Here is a 17017-nt window from a genome sequence, read left to right as displayed (position 1 = left end):
ATTTGTGCCACATTAGTCGAGTATTGACCCAATGAAGTCTTTCTAGCTAGAAAATCAGCACTCTACTCATAATTGTAAACAACTATGAAAATTGTTAATTTCAACAAGTGTTATAATGTTAATAATATAATTTGAGCCAAACCTATTTGAAGAGTCTGTTTTAATATTTAATTGGGATGTGATAAATAAGGGTGAATCTCCAAATCGTGCATTGAATATGTCAAAATTTCAATTTTGTTGTATCGTTCATTTTAATTCCCGCACTGTTCATTTTTCACGTGTCTACAAAATCCTAAGTTCATCATTTTTAATATCTACAAATTGTAAGTTCGTCACTTTTAAACTTACAATTTAGTACATGTTTAACAGTGAACAGTGTACCACATGCATGTTTCGTAAATAAAATGAATAGTGTATCAAAACCGTAATTAGAACAAATTTTATTGATTTAAATTAGGTAATTGAGACTTCTTGAAGTCAACCATTAAGGTTTCATGTGAACAAGAAAATTAGATATTCATAAATATTTTTCACCAGCCATGGAAACCGCGTTAAGAGTATTTGAAAATAAAAAATGCTTTAAGAACCAAGTTTGAGAGGAGAAATAGTGGAACTTACAATCAATGAAGAAATGAATAGTTCACACAAGCTCGATGATAATGGAACTCTGGAATTCAATCCATCCCATACTACTCGAATCCACAAATTTCAAACAAAGATTATATTAAAATTACTAAAACATCCAATTTAGAACTAAAACTAAAAATCTTATAAATAGAACAAGAGACCATCAATGAGGATCTGAAATTACTTGTAATCTTTAATGTTGTTTGAACTTTGAAGATTTAAAGAGAGATCAAATAGTGGGAGAGGAAGATGGTTGCAAGAAGGAGGATCAAATAGTGAAAAAGGGGAAATCACGACCAACAATCAAACCACCATAATCTAATTGGAATCTCAAGTCTTATAGGATTCAAAGTAAGAGAGATAGATAGAGAGTATGAGATGAAAAGAGAGAGGAAGATTGAGAGTCTCTAGAGCTCCTACGAGAAAATCACCCCTAAAAATCAAAGAGAGAAATCCTTGCACCAAAATAAACCTAGATTCATCGGCGGTTTTGCAAAAATCAAATCTACTAATCGTCTTTTTGGAGGCATTTTACCAAAATTCACCTTGATTTTTTGATCGTTTGAGGCGTTTCTGACCAAATGCCACTGATTTAGTCTTTTGGGAGGCACTTGATCTAAAATCACCATTGATGTTGTTGTTTAAGTTGTGCTTCACTAAATCACAAAAAAAAAAAAAAAAGCCTCTAAAAGCCCTTTGTTTTGTAGTGAGAGTTGGAGGGATATTATTAAAAAAAATGAGATTATAGGGGTTAAAGATGAAAAATAATAAAGTAGATTAATAAATATAAGAGAAAATATAGTAAAATTAGAGAAGGTGAAGATAAATGAAAGAAAGTAGGTCCCATGACACTATAAACTGATGGGATATTTAACACACAACAATGTAGTTGATTAGATGTTTATGTCACACAAAACTATTCCAACTCAGATGTGTTTTTATTATATAACTATTTTAGTTCATCCATGCCTACGAGACATGTATCCTCTCACGGGTTAATGGGTAAAAGCAAAAAAAAAAGTTGGAGGGGTATTATTATAATAAAAAAAAAGAATAAAGAGGTAAAAGATGAACAGAAAATATAAAGTGGATTAAAGGGGTAAAAGATAAAATATAGTAAAGTTAGGAGAGGTAAACAATAAATGAAATAAAGTGAGTTCCAAGAAACTAGAACTTGATGGAAGATGTATTATTAAAAAAATTGAGAAGGGGTAGTAGATGAAAAATAATTAAATGAATTAAATGACTAAAAGAGAAAATATAGTAAAGTTAGAAGAGTGGGCACCCTCTTTTAGAATAAGGAAGTAAAAGTGAAAAAATAAAGTTAGTGGGGTATTATTAAGAAAATGAGATTAAAGAGATAAAAGATTGAAACATTATAAAATGGAATAAAGGAGTAGAAGAGAAAATATAGTAGAATTAGAGGAGGTGAATGGTAAAAAAAATAAAGTGGGTCACATGAAACTATCGCTTGACGGGAGGTTTAACTTACAAAATTGTTATAAAATAATTGAGATTAAAGGGGTCGAAAATAAAAAATAATAAAGTGAATTAAAAAGGTAAAATATGAAATATAGTAAAGTTAGGGGAGGTGAAGAGTAAATGAAAGAAAATGGGTCCCAAGAGATTATAACTTAATGAAAGGGTATTATTAAAAAAGGGATAAGAGATGAAAAAAATAAAGTAGATTAAAAGGGTAAAAGAGAAAATATAGTACAGTTAGAAGGATGGGCATCATCTTTTCGGGTTACGAATGTAAAATTGAAAAAAATAAAATTGGAAGAGTATATAAAAAAAATTTAGAATTAAAGGGATAAAAGATAAAAAATAATAAAGTGGATCAAAATGATAGAAGAAAAAATATAGTAAAATTAGAGGAGGTGAATAATAAAAGAAATAAAATTAAAATTAAAGCAGTAAAAGATGAAATATAATAAAATTGATTAAAAGGGTAAAGAGAAAATATAATAAAATTAGAGGAGGGGAATAATAAAGAAAATATAATGAGCCCCATGACACTATAACTTGATTGGAGGTTTAACTCACAAAACTGTAGATGATATGACATTTGTGCCACACACAATTGTTCCAACTCAACTGTGTTTTATTAAATAGATTTTGTAAAAATTTACCCATAAATTAGTAAAAACAACAAATTCTATACTTTTAAACAAAGAAATTAGTGAATATGTTGTTTTATTGATGCAAAAAATTCACTCATTTTGAAAGTGATGAGCTTCCATTTGATGGAGCTTCATGAAATATCCAAAATACATAAATAATAGCAAAACAAACAGCCAAGTTAAAAGTTGTGCCATAAATAAGATTATGCTTGGATTTGACAATTTTGAATGATGCATAGTTTTTTTGTATCAAATAAATACCTATAAATCTAATTCTAGATAGATTTTTCGTTGTGCAATTTGTAAAAAAAAAAAAAAAAAAAAAAGTAAATTCGCCAATATCAAGCGATTATTTCATTTTTTTTTTAAGAATGAAAAATTATATGGAAGAACAAATGCATTTCAATTTTTTTGTTTTTGTTTAAAGTGGCAAAATCAATATCTAATTTCAATTAGAGTATCATTTTCTATCTAAGTGCTCGTTTAATTACTATCATTGCATTTAGGATATCTCACAATGATCTATTCAATAATGTGCTACCTTCAAAAGCATAAGATTCACTGCATTAAACAAATAAAGTAACAGATTCATTGTTTTTGAAAGAACTCTCGTTCAACTTCACTAAATACCAAAATGAAAATGTATAATATTAATGAAACAAATTTCTAAATTGAAAAATTACGTTATGAGTTAAATTTCATTGCTTGACATTGGTGAAAACAATAAATTCATCACTTTCAAAAAATAGTAAAATCTTGTTTTTTAAATAATGGCGAATTCATCGATCTTTTGTTTAAAAGTGTTCATGGAAGTCTTTGCCATGGTATTCTTGTAATTGTTTGGACGCACAAATACACTAACCTTAGTCATCTTGTAATTGTCAATAACATTAATGGTTATTTAGTCATAAACATATGTGACAGTATTGAAATTAGATTAAATCCTTATAATTATTTAGGAATTTAGTCTTTTGTATTAAAGATTTTAGATTGGTGTGAAAATAGTAAAAATAAAGTAGTTGTGGCAAAAGAACATCTCTATTAAAAATTGAGGAATTCATTGCTTTTAAATTTTAACACAAATCAACAAAAATAGTGTATCTACCACTATCACTATTTTGCCACTTGCCTCAAAAGCACTAATGCTGGAGTGACTATTGATTTACTGCGATTTTTACGTTTCTGACGTGGAGTGCGCAGATAACCGTAGATGTGTTTTGTCGTATCGTGAGGAGACAGCATCTACGATTATTTGATCACCATCACGTTGAAAATGTAAAAAACCGCAGTACATCTAGTGTCACCCCAGCACTACTTTAAAAAAAAAATAAAAATATTGAATTGAAATCGCTGTGATGGTAAGAAGTAAGAACCGAGATTTCTCTCTCTCTCTCTGAAGTCTCAAGTCTCAACTTATTGTTGTTGTCGTGCCTTTAGCGTGCAATCGTGCATTTCTTTCTTTTAACATTTTTCCGCTCTCTCCGCCCTTTGCCCATCAGACCAACTTGCCGTCAGAGAGAAAGAGAGAGGTATGGCTTCCTTCTCAGCGACCGATTTTTTCCTTCCGCGACAACTAAGTTACTGGCCTTGCTCTGCACCGAAATGCCATTCTCAGAGGATCGTTTCATCTCTTCCTGTGTACTTTCCAAGATCCCTGCTTTCGTTTTCTGCTTCAACTTCAACTTCGATTCAAGGTAAGTGTCATTCTATTCACACCCACTTCCTTCCTTTCGAGTTCGGATGGATCATTCTCTCTCTCAAGTCTCACCTCACTCTCTCTGTTGGGTCGTTCCGTCCTTTAGTGATTGATGATTGTTTCTAATTTCATTTCTTTCAGGCACAATTTCTCCCAAACCCAACACCGAAATGGTGATGTTTGAGAGAAAGGGACGTTCTTCGTTCGCACAAACATCTGCTGTTCGGCATCTGGTGGGATCTATAACCAAAGGAGAGGGTCTTCGCTTCGCTGTCGTAAGTTTTTTTTTTTTTTAAAATTTTTATTTTATGGATTGACTGTGGGCTTTCCACCATTACTTGTATCTTTTATTTTAATATCCAGAACCAAATGCAGTTTAAAGTTCAAATTTTGGGGATATAGAGCTCAATAAATTCCTCTCTTCAATAATAATAATAATAAAAAGCTTTGAACTCTGAATTCTAGTGTTTCTGGGATAATGTCATCAGGGTTTCAATGATTTCATCAAATTTGTATGTCTCATCACCATAGTCAAGTGGATTTTGATTTCTGAGAGAAGTACCCATCATGGGTTTTAATTCTCAGATTGATGTTTGTGTTTTTTAATGGTAACTTCGTTTAATGCAACAAGTGTTTTTTATTTTCCAATTGTTTTGATATGAGAATTTATAGAAAATGTGGTATACAAATAGGGAGTTTCATGAATAGCTAGGAACCTGATTGCTTCAATTCTATCAATTAGTTCTGATTGGGATTTCGAGCTTACTTTTACTAGTCATCGCTGTTATTTTAAAGTGAGAGAGATTTGCTAAAATGATCCAGCATTTATAAATTTCCAAATATGTTGTGTTTAGTTGATCATTTTTTTCTGTCTCATAGGATTTTTATTTTTATTTTTATCATTTAGGTAGGTTTTTGCCATCTGGGAATTAATCGGTGGGTTCTTCTTAGTGACTGTCAACCTTTGATATCTGTAATTTATATGTTTTCATTTTCTCCTGTTGCAAAGGTTGTAGCACGATTTAATGAGGTTGTGACGAAGCTTCTGTTGGACGGAGCTTTGGAGACTTTCAAGAGATATTCAGTTAGAGAAGATGATATCGATGTATGTAATTCCTTGAAATACAATGCAGTTCTCAACTATATTAATAACTCGTTCATGGTTGATGCAATTTCTTTCTGTCCTTTACACTGTATTGTATGCACAGCACATGTATGTTCACAACCAATGCAGACAAGGGACCACTTCTAGATGGACCATAGCCCCCAAACATATTTATCAGCCACTTGTGGGAAAAGAAATTAAGAAATTTCCAGTTAAGAATCTAATGATCACTTGGTTTCAGATAACTTTGGACCATCGTCCATCCAAGACTCTTAGCCAACCAATTGAATGGTCTGGACCAATCCATAAGCACCATTTGAACATGATTATAGCATGACAAAAAAATGCAAAGATTTTGTGAACTTGACTAACATGATACTCTTGGCCTAAACTTGCTCAGCGATTGTTGTCTGCACTTTTTTTTTGCCAGGTTGTGTGGGTTCCTGGTAGCTTTGAAATTCCTGTTGCTGCGGAAAGGCTTGGGAAATTGGGAAGATATCAAGCAGTTTTGTGTATTGGAGCTGTGGTATAATTCCTCTCACAATATCAACTGGTCTTTTCTAGATGCTATTGTTTTACCCATGTGGCGTGTTTTTCTACGTTACTTTTCGCTCATTACATACTTTTCTTTCTTTTCTAGGTTTATAAGAAAAATGAATGATTAGTTTATTAAAGTGTCTAATATTTCTTTTCTTGTTAATAATGATTATTCAAACCAAATTTTATAATCAACATTCGCTCTTAAAGGATCGGTTCTACATTCTCCTTTTTCATTATACCATAGTGTCGACCATTGATGGGGTTTTGCATCAGATTCTCCCAAATCCTTAGAAGGAGGTAATCAAAGAGGATAGCACAAGGTTTTATGAGCGACTACATCTTAGCCGAATTGGGGCGGGGGATTGAAGCAGCCATACCGCTTCAAAGTTTGAAGGAACTCTCTCTTCCATATCACACGTGGTTCCTCCACGTTGTGGTAAATATTTAGAACACTATTATTTTCCAATATTTGACACACCCCCTGACCTCAATATTCTCTTATCAACTAAAAATAACTTGGAAACCTTTGTTTTTTCTGCCAAAAATCAGCCATCTTCAATCTCTCGATATGATAATGATGATGATCATGACTACGACAGTGAGGAAACGAAGAATATGATGATGATTATGGTGGCAATGGTGATGGACTGATGGTAATGTTGACGAGGGGAAGGTATTGAGGTCATTTTTTATTAGTATATAAAAGAAGAACAAGGTCAAGGAGGGCATATCAGCAGTCTAAAAAGTACGGAGGCATCTCAAATACTCACAAAAATGCCGAGGGCATGTTTTCATTTTGAAAATATAAGGAGGGGCATGTGCCAAGTTAAAGGAAGGGTTCCTCCAAGATTTTGAAGTGGGTTGGCTGCTTCAAAGTTGGACTCGGGGTATGTGTGAGTGTTTGGGGGGGGGGGGGGGGGGGGAGAGTTAGCTCCACTGACCACTCTAGTGTGGAGTGGTTAAGATGAAGCTTATTGAAGACGAAGTATTGGTTTCGTTAAAGACCTTTGAGGAGGAAATTATATATTGTATTCACGACTTGGGTGTTTTTCTTTTGGTTGACTTTGTTATCTGGCCTAGTCTTGTTCTGGGATGGCTCTGCTTGGTTTTTGATAGTTCTTATGGTTTGGCGTGAATTAACCTCCCAATGGAGTCACCAATGTTCTTTTGGTTGACTTTGTTATCTGGCCTAGTCTTGCTCCAGGATGGCACTGGTTGGTTTTTGATAGTTCTTTTGGTTTGGTGTGAATTAGCTTCCCAGTGGAGTCACCAATGTTCTAGGGCGTTGTATGAGGTGGATAAGGCCTTTGCTCACGTGGTGTGATAATTCACAGTGGAGTCGCCAATGTTCTAGGGCGTTGTATGAGGTGGATAAGGCCTTTGCTCACGTGGTGTCATAATTCATTTTGGGAGGTTAAGAGTTCCACTTGAGCTAAGTGGATGGCTGTTTTGTCACCATGGTGTCACAAATGATTTTTGAGGTCAAATGAATATAGTAAGGCTTGGGAAAGAGACGGAAAAGGTTGGAGGAGACAAAAGAGTAGGAGGTGACAAAAGGGTATTGGAAGTTCAAGGTAATGAGTTGAGTTCAACAAAATGTCTCATTCCCCATCCCTGACAGAGGTGGCTATATTCATAAGGGTGGGGGCCTGAGACTCACTTGCTTCTTTCCTTGAGTAGGTGAGATAAGTCCCTTTCATTCTCGTGTAGGCAAGTGGGGTTGCTACTTGCTATCACTTGACTAGTTAGTGTTAGGAATATATTTACTGGCATAGTTTTGTTTTCAAAAGAATGCGTTGTGTCACAATCTGTCTGAAGATTGAAAACGATGAATTTGGCCTTTTGATCGAGAATCTAACATGCGCATCGTATCCGTTTAGGTTGTTAAGTGCTAGAAACGCTTCACATTAGGATGTTAGATTATTATTAATTTATGCTTGAAAGATGGGAATTTGTTTTTAATTTCATGATGCAAAAATTTGGAAACTAAGGATCCAATCGATCTAAATGTCCTTATAGTTGATCGAACATAGTTTACTATTTTAGTTTTTTAAAATTTTGAATTTTGTCTTCCATATATAATTCATTCTCATCTTCTAGGGTTGAGAGAGAACGAAAAATATCTCCTCTCTCTTGAAAACCATAGTTGCTTTTCAAACTTAAGAATCTTATTTCAAATCATTTTGTCTGGGGATTAATAATCAATCAACTATAAATCTATTTCTGTTTGATCTTGCTTGTGGAAATGAGTTTGTGCCACTAATCCGGTGGCTATCAGATTGGTTAGTGTGCTACAATTGTGGTTCTTAGATTCGGATTGTGTGGATACATAAAGTGTGGTGAATCAAATTATTGATAGATCGTGGATTCAAGTCTGGAGTCTGGACAATTTGTCTTGAGTGTGTTAACGTTTGTGCTCTTGAATAGTTGTAGTGCATTTGTTTGGACTAGGTCTGTGGATATTTACCTGTTGGGGTTTCCATGTAAAATATCTCGTGTGTTGGTTGCATGCTTTATGTGAGATTGCTTGTGTTTTAAATCAACTGAACAAAACATATCTCAATTTGTGGATCTGAATTGGTTAGTATGTTTAACCACTAATTAGGATAAAAATAGGTAATTAGAATCCATAATCATTGAGTTCAAAGTATTAGTTAGAAAGTGCTCCAATTTGTGCATCATGGATTTGACCTCCTTGGTAAGGTTCTGCATACTGTCAATACTTGGTCTTGCTAGGTTTAGGCATTAGCTCGTGCAAGGCCATGCATCTTTTTTGTTTAGCCTCACTAACCCCTTACTTTTGAGGACTCACTCTAGGGGCTCTACTTCTCTTTCCTTATCGACCATTGTATTTTTTTCCTTTGGGTGAGAAAATAGCTTCCCGTTTAAGGGGCAACGTTTCTCCTCGGTAGACTTCAACTGTTGGGCCACCAAAGCTTTATCTTGCTCCCCCTCCCCTCCCACTAAACCCCACCCCACCGCTAATAGAGTTGGAGTCCCCATTTTGACATTTTGGCGCCTTAGCTATTCCAGCTTGTCAAGTCTTACCGATAGGGCTTCAAGTGTCTTCTAGCTAGATAAGTTATCATCAAGCATCCAAATCAATTATAGTACTTGACAACATCTATGTCTTTAGTGGCCATTTGACAATGTCGAGAGTACCTTCTACAAAGGTGGTGTACATAGACCTTCAATAGAGCAAGCTTCGAAGGTGGTCTTCCAAGGTTCTTATGGGTGAGGCGTGTGGAAAGGGATTATGAAAGTATAGTTGGAATTTTCGTGGGGAATTGGCTTTAAGGTTGGAAGAGGGGATAAAATTAGATTTTAGGAAGACAAATGGTGTGGTGAGAGTCCCCTCAAGTAAGTTTTCCCGCCCTATCGTGCAAGAGTGATCCCTTGTTTCGGAAATTTTCTTTTTGAAATGATAATGACTTGTCTTGGGTTTTTCGTTTCAGAAGGACTGATGTTTGGGAGTTAGACTCGATTTCTACTCTCTTCTCAAAACTCTCAAGCATTTTGAGTAGCACATCCATTTCGGACAGGAGATCCTAGGTTTGGGACCGCATGTTGTTTTTTCCAGTTAGATTTTTTTCTCCCCATTGGGGAACTATGATCCCTTCCAAAGTTTCCTTCATTTTCTTTTTTTCCCTTGTGATTATTTCTCTTGAAAAAATCCTTACTGTATCCTCAGACAAGAAAATTTATGTGGTGTATTTTTGTTCTCTTGTAAGGGAGACATCGAATCTGTGAACCTTCTTTTCATCTATTATCTATAGCTCATAACACCCAGTATTCTTTTTCCCCCCCATTAATTCATAGTGACCTGGATGTTACGTGATTCCAGCATATATGTATGTTGTATCTGGCATATTATAACTTTTTCTTCGAGAGAGTATATCATTTAGAGGATGCCCACTTTTCCTATCTATTGGAGAATCTGGAAGAATAGAAACCATAGGGCTTTTGGTGATAAAGAAGACCTCCAAAATATCATTCTCAACATTAAAACTTTACTGTCTGTATTGTTTAAAGAGCGCAAGGGAAAACTCTTTGGAGATCTTGTATTCAAATGGGGTTTGGCTGTTTTTTCGGCCCATAATAAGCTGTTTTTTTTTTTCCTTTCATTTCTATAGCCTTGGCATGTTCTCTTTACCTCTGGAGTTGTACTTGCATTTTTTTTGCTTGTTTTATTAATAAGGTCTTATATCTATCCAAAAACAAAAATGCTCATTCTGTCCACAATCTGTCCATACATGTTTATTTGAGTTATTTCACATTGTTTTCTTTAGCTTCATCCTTTGGCCTTATCATATTATTGTTTGAAAACTTCATGTCTCGCTTATCACTGGCTAAATGCCAGCAATTTTGTACCTCCCATCATTGAGTTCTAGATATATTTAAAATCTAAGATTATATTAACAAAAATTACCTGAGTTACTTTATTAATGCATTATCAGACATAATTGTTTTTAAGAATTGTACTGGTAGACATATTCTTTTGCTTTTCCCATAAAAAAAGTAGTAGACGTTACTTCCTTGCCCCTCCCACTTTTATGGAATAACCACTGACCTGCCCCCCTCCTACATTAAGCATATTGTTGTCTATTTCTTCTTGTGATACCATTTATGCATATGCTGTGTTGATTATAATGAATAGTATCTCATCACAAGAGCTTTTGTTCATTTCTTTTTCTTCTATGGGTGATGTCGGGTACGTGCTTCTTGCTAGTGCACTAACCGGCAGCCAATTTTTTTTGTCAATAGATAAGAGGTGATACTTCTCACTACGATGCCGTTGCTAATTCGGCTGCCTCTGGAGTTCTTTCAGCGGGTCTGAGTTCAGGTTGGTCTTCCAAAGTACTTCTTTATATATATTATCTCAAATCTATTTCTCTTTGCCCTATATTGAATTGCTCTAGTATTCTTTGCATTATATCATTTTTTAGCTTTGATTTCCTCACATAAAATAGTCCAATTTCAAGTTTTTGACGACGTTCCCACTCCTAACATAGAGTTTTTTTTTTTTTTTGGGTGCTTTTGGTTGCTGATGGTTGGCTTACAAAATCCTCGTGAATCTTCTTAATATTCAATTAATATGATCAAGACTAACTAAATATTCAGTTACTCTTAGAAGTTGAGGTCCTGTGTAGATTGACTTTTCTAAGTACTTCTGACTTTTGCGGCAAGTCGGAAGCACTTTAAAGGTGTTTGGATAAATAACTCCTGGAAAGAACTACTTTACTGTGGAGTCATTTTAGTGCTTTTTCACGGAATACCGATAGTGCTACTTCTCTAAACTACTATTGCGCAGAGCTACAAAACATTGTCAAAATGACGGGATTGGGACAAGTATGCCCCTCATAAATTTTGAAAATTACAAACCTACTCTCAAAAAGGCAATTGGAATAATATTATATTACTATCCATTAATATGGTGGTAGCTTTTTGGTGTAACATTTGGGACAAGTATACTCCTCATAAATTTTGAAAATTACAAGCATATCCTCAAAAATGCAATTGCAGTAATACTATATTACTATCCATTAATGTGGTGGTAGCTTTTTGGTGTAGCATTCGGGACAAGAATGCCCCTCATAAAATTTGAAAATTACAAGCATATCCTCAAAAATGCTATTAAATAATATTTTATTATTATCTATATCTATTGATGTGGTGGTAGTCTTTTAATGTAGCATTTGAATTTGGATTTCTACCTCCCCCAATTGGTTACTCAATGATTTATCCATGAACATTCCAACCATGGTTGAAATTTTCTTATTGCAAGATTGATGTGAACAGTTACACAAATTTACTATCCATTGATATGATGAAGCTTTTTCATATTTTTAGTGGTTGTATATATTTGCTCACAATATCTTCTATTTGTTTATAATTGTTGGGTGTTTATATTAGTTTTTATGGATAAAAACAATAACTTTTATTTCTTTTGAACAATAATTTATTGAGTTATAATATTAAAAATAGTAACTGATACTTATAAGGGCATTTTGATCATTTTAATAGAATTCAAATTACTTTTCAAACACAAAACTATATCAAAAGTACTTCTGACAGTACTTTTCAGAATCTGCATCCAAACACACAACAATTATCTACCTACTCCAGACAGTACTTCAAAAAGTGCTTATAAAAGTACTTATGTTTTAAGTACTTTTGGCTCCTGTATCCACACGGGCCCTGAGTCTTCAGTGGATGGGGTTTGATTACCAAATCCAAGTCTTGTAACCATAATGATGTTGGAAGCAAGTAGGGCTTAAAACAGGTTGGGTTCGGGCCATATATGTCTATCAATATCATATCTAGATTTTTAATTCGGGTCCAAATCTGGATCCGACTCGGATCCTACTAGCTCAAACCATATCCAAAATTTTTACTTCTATTAAACTCATATCTGGATCCGATTCGACTAAATTAATTGATTCGGATTGGTCGGGCCGGATAATTTCCAACAATTACAAAGTAATTTATTAAAAAATGTGGCTTAAATGTGATTTGAACTCAAGACCCCTCCACTTTTGAAAAGAAGTTTTGACCATTACCCCTAACACTCATTTGTTGATGAATGATAGACTAAAAAATATAAAAATATAATATATACAATGTACAAAATAATATATCATTTGGATATAGGGATGGGTCTGTATTCGATCTGTATCCGATTTGGGTCAAGGGACATCAACCCATATCCGACCCATATTTTAATTCAGATACTTGAGAACCTAAGCTAAAAATTGGATATGGATCACTTGGATTTTGGATAGAATCCGACCCATTTTAAGCCCTAGAAACAAATCTGTTGAAACACAATGATTCTTGAAAATTCTTCAAGAAAAAAAAGAAAGAAAAACATTATTACTTGTAGATAGAATTAAATCAATCATCAATTTTTTTTACTTATGAGAAAATATCAATGATCACTTAGAAGGAGAAACTTAAAGATTGAATTACAGTGTGATCTAGTGTCGAACTTTTCGAATTTCATACAATGATCTCATGCGAAAATGCTTCCAATATAAAAAATAACAGACTAAGAGTAACTATGGTCATCATAAAACTGCTTGGTTGCTATTTATCTTTCAATGAAAAAGAGATTAGCTCCCAGTATTGTCGGTTGTTAAAAAAAGATTAAATGGGCCACAAGTGGGTCTTTCTCTGTTTTAGGAAAAACTTGAAGGATGGTGATGATAGTTTTTTTATATTCCCTTGGTCTAATCTATCTGTTAAGATCTCTGTCTTAACAAGGTGTTATTAGAGAGTGAGCTGAACTTTCTTCCCCATCAAAGGAAAGAAAATTACTGACAATAGAAAGGGGAAATGAGTTCCCTCTTAGCAAGGAAGACTTCAGAATACTGCCCACTCCTTGGGAATGTTGGCAATTCTGTTTTCTAATAAGTTGTGAATGAACAGAATGCCCAATTAACTATAGACTATGTACAATTCCTGCATTTATTATATAGTTAGGATATTTTCTGTATTGCCATCCTCTAATTTGAAGATCTCCGAGAGCCATAAATTTGGTTGAAAAATGAAATGTAAAAATGTATTTCTTTCTGCTGATATTGCAGGAGTTCCATGCATATTTGGTGTTCTGACCTGCGATGACATGGATCAGGTAAACTTGCGATATTCCTGCTCTTTCATGGTGCACCAATGTTCACAAATTAACCAATTGCACTTTCTTAGATAAAGTTATTCTAGAGACAAAATAATTTGCTCCTACCTCATGAAAGAGGCACATCTTTTATTATCAAATGGATCTGAGGCCTGACAAGTATGTGTTTGGTTATACGAACAGGCTTTAAATCGGGCAGGGGGTAAAGCTGGAAACAAAGGTGCTGAGGCTGCTCTGACAGCTGTAAGTTTAGTATATACCATGAAATGGGTATTGTTATTAAGTAGCTGCTGTCTCACAATTTTGTGGTGTCACAAAAAATTGTGTTGAGGGTTCTATAAGGGTTCCTTTTTCTCTCCAATAACTAACATTAAATTTAAAACACGGCAAAAAATTTCACACAAGGAAGGCACAACTCAAAAAAGAAAAGAAAAGAAAAAAATAAGCGTCATCATCCACTACACGGGTCACACACAGGCACATGCGGTAGAGTTGAGGTCCACCATTTCCAATGATCTAACTTCTCATAGATCAAAAACTACTCTGATGATATGGTCCAAACCTTAAGAGAGATCCAACATCTTTTTTTTTTAGTTTGGATTACATCTCAAAGAATTTGGTAGATAGGATGGTCAGGATGTCCAGTCGTTGGTGGAACCTACCAGTTGATGTTTGACATTATGCATTTGTAATATGTCTATGGCTTATAATTAGCGGTGGTCTCCTTCCATCTAGGTGTTCTGATGCAAGTTCCTTGCACCAGGGGTGAAATTTTCTTATTCATAGAGGTGTTTCAACCTTCCCCGACCAATGGGTCTACAAACATCATCTTCAATACTCAGATGAAATTAAAGATGAACGAGATCAGATGCTGGTGATGCAACCTAGTTTAACTGGGAATGTATGTGTTGGAAATAATCTAGGACTAAAACAACTAGGAATGAAATATACTGAAATAACTAGATTATTTCCAATAGGTGGGATATTTTGATAACATATCGCGTGTGGAGTCTTAATTTTTAATTTATTTCTACAAAATATATCAAAATGTTTTTATTTGAGAAGGCTCGACATGAAATTTAATTGACAATTCCTTTTTGTATATATTTATGTAGAAATCATTATTCCTTTAGTGAACTAATCGGTGAACAACAAATTTGAGGTAAAAAATGCAAGATCACAACTTAACGAAAAAAATAAAAAATAAAAAATAAAAATTCAAGATCACTGAATATTTTGGCAAACAATTGAAATATATATATTTAAAAAAGTTCTAAAAAAAATAGATAATTTTTTTTTAAAATAGTAAAGGATATAAATTGCTTTTACTTAGTACTTATAAATTACACACAATATTCATCTATTATAAAAATGAATTACGATTAATTAGGTATCCGTATATCATGTTATTTTGATATATTCTAAGCGTCATAGCATTTCCTTTGAGATTGACTTTTGAAAGGTCAGTGTGAGAGTTTTTTCTTTTGATAAGTTGAAATTTTATTAGAAAAGGGGACGAGAGGTCTCAAAAGTACGAAGCTTAACAAAAAAAGGGAAAACAACAGAAGAATAGCGAGATTTTACCTGATTTTTAGGTCATCTCAAGTGGGTTGCTAACTTTCACCTCTTAGGGTGAAAGTTGAAAAGTCCGATTTTTAAGTAGTTGGCGACTCGCATTACTTGCTTCTTCCAATCACTCATAATTCAACAACTTGAGCTAGTTAGACTCTCAAACCGTGAAGACGTGCTTTTCAAACACACCTTATGTAAGGAGCTTGGGGAGTGGTGATCCCATGACCTAGCAACTTATCAAATTCAGTTGAACCTTCACCTCTGTTGACCATTAACCCCTTGCTTGCCTAGAAAAAAAAAGGGTGCTGTAGTGACTGACATTCTCATTTTATATAAAATCTAAATGTTTTTCCATATGCTTGACTCTGATCTGGTATAGGAAAAGGGGGATCTAGAGCTCGGGTTTTCGTGTCCGGTTCCATTTTGGTTCTAGTTAAACAGATAGTCATCAACTCCCCTACTTTTGAGTGTATTTTCATTTTTTTTAAATATATCATTTTATATTTTTTCAATGAGAATTTCTCAATATTTTCATTAAAATTGTATTAATTCACACTGATCTAAACATTTATATGAGAGATACTTTCATTTCCATACTGACCGAAATAGATATAAAAACCAAAATTGAATACATTGATTGCATTGAATATTGTTGATTTTCTTAGTTGACTCCCAAGGGTTTTCAAAGTACCTACTAGGAGCCCCATCATTTCGAACCAGTGAGCATCCTCACGTGTACATACCTGTAGGACTGTACAAACTGTTCTTTAGGTCTTCCTTGGTGGGTTTCCCAATGCAAAGTATTTAAAAAGGCCTAGATCTCCTGTCACGTTTTTCTTCATTAATCAGTTTTTTGGTTGGATGACTGAATTCTGTTGTGGTTATCTGGTTTTCTGCAGATCGAGATGGCATCATTGTTTGAACACCATCTGAAGTCTTAGTAGGTATAAGGCCTCAATTCAATTATTTTGTCGACATCTTTTCTTCCAGCATCTGCTCCAAGAATTGGGTGATGAGCTTATCATACATTTTGTCTTAAACTGTAAAAGGCAGTTTTTGATCGGTAATTTAACCAGACATTTCCATAACCTAGAAACCCTTGAGTTGAGACAGTGATGGAGAGTTGTTGATGCCTGCAACACCTAGGCCTTTCTCTGTATTAAATTTTTCTTTCATTTCTAAGCGAATGTTCGGACATTTAAATAAATCTTCATTTGTGGTTGTGATTTATCAGGCATGCTTGTTTGCATGGAAATTTTGGTCATGACCCATTGCAGTGGTGGACCATTAATTGGATGGTTTTGGAGTAATGAGCATTAGCACAATTGGGTGGTAGAGAGAATAATTCTACACTAAATTCTGATTTATGGTTTTATTGTATAATCAAGACATATTCCTGGAGATGATAATTAGATGCATTACTTACAAAATGTTTTTCATCAGCCCTTAGCCTCAGTTAATTTGTAGCCTTTTTTTTTTTTTTTTTAAATGTTGGATTCGACAGTAAAGTATGGTTTGGAGTTTCTTTCAAATAAAGAAAGCTTCAAAGAGAGTATTTTCCCAGGGCCAATGAGTTCGAAAATGAAGCAGTATCTGTTGCATTAGGGATGGCAATGGTTCCCGTCTTGTCATGTTGAGGTAAGGGTACTCTGAAAATTTACCACACCCAAACCCGAAACATTTACTAAATAGGTAATCTGAACTCTGTAACTGTTTCAGTA

General features: G+C 34.2%; 1 protein-coding gene across 1 annotated transcript; it reads left to right on the top strand.

The window, feature by feature from the left end:
* The first annotated feature begins 4174 nt into the window (after window positions 1-4174).
* On the top strand, window positions 4175-16526 carry LOC147382104 (6,7-dimethyl-8-ribityllumazine synthase, chloroplastic-like). The gene is made up of 8 exons (XM_086428844.1): window positions 4175-4444; window positions 4588-4721; window positions 5456-5551; window positions 5982-6077; window positions 10856-10934; window positions 13678-13724; window positions 13908-13967; window positions 16196-16526. The coding sequence occupies exons 1-8, from the start codon at window positions 4282-4284 to the stop codon at window positions 16235-16237; spliced, it is 717 nt and encodes a 238-aa protein (XP_086284970.1). The 5' UTR covers window positions 4175-4281; the 3' UTR covers window positions 16238-16526.
* Window positions 16527-17017: the final 491 nt, after the last annotated feature.

This window comes from Akebia trifoliata, chromosome 16 (genome assembly GCF_017979445.1).
Source record: "Akebia trifoliata isolate Shusen 1 chromosome 16, ASM1797944v1, whole genome shotgun sequence".
Lineage (NCBI taxonomy): Eukaryota > Viridiplantae > Streptophyta > Magnoliopsida > Ranunculales > Lardizabalaceae > Akebia > Akebia trifoliata.
The sequence above is the reverse complement of the archived record's forward strand: the minus strand, read 5'-3'. Positions and strand labels throughout refer to the sequence as shown.

Coding starts and splice junctions, on each gene's coding strand:
- LOC147382104 (XM_086428844.1), top strand. CDS start 4,282: ATGGCTTCCTTCTCAGCGACCGATTTTTTCCTTCCGCGACAACTAAGT. Junction 6,078..10,855: donor TTTTGTGTATTGGAGCTGTG/GTATAATTCCTC, acceptor TTTTGTCAATAG/ATAAGAGGTGATACTTCTCA. Junction 13,725..13,907: donor CCTGCGATGACATGGATCAG/GTAAACTTGCGA, acceptor TTATACGAACAG/GCTTTAAATCGGGCAGGGGG.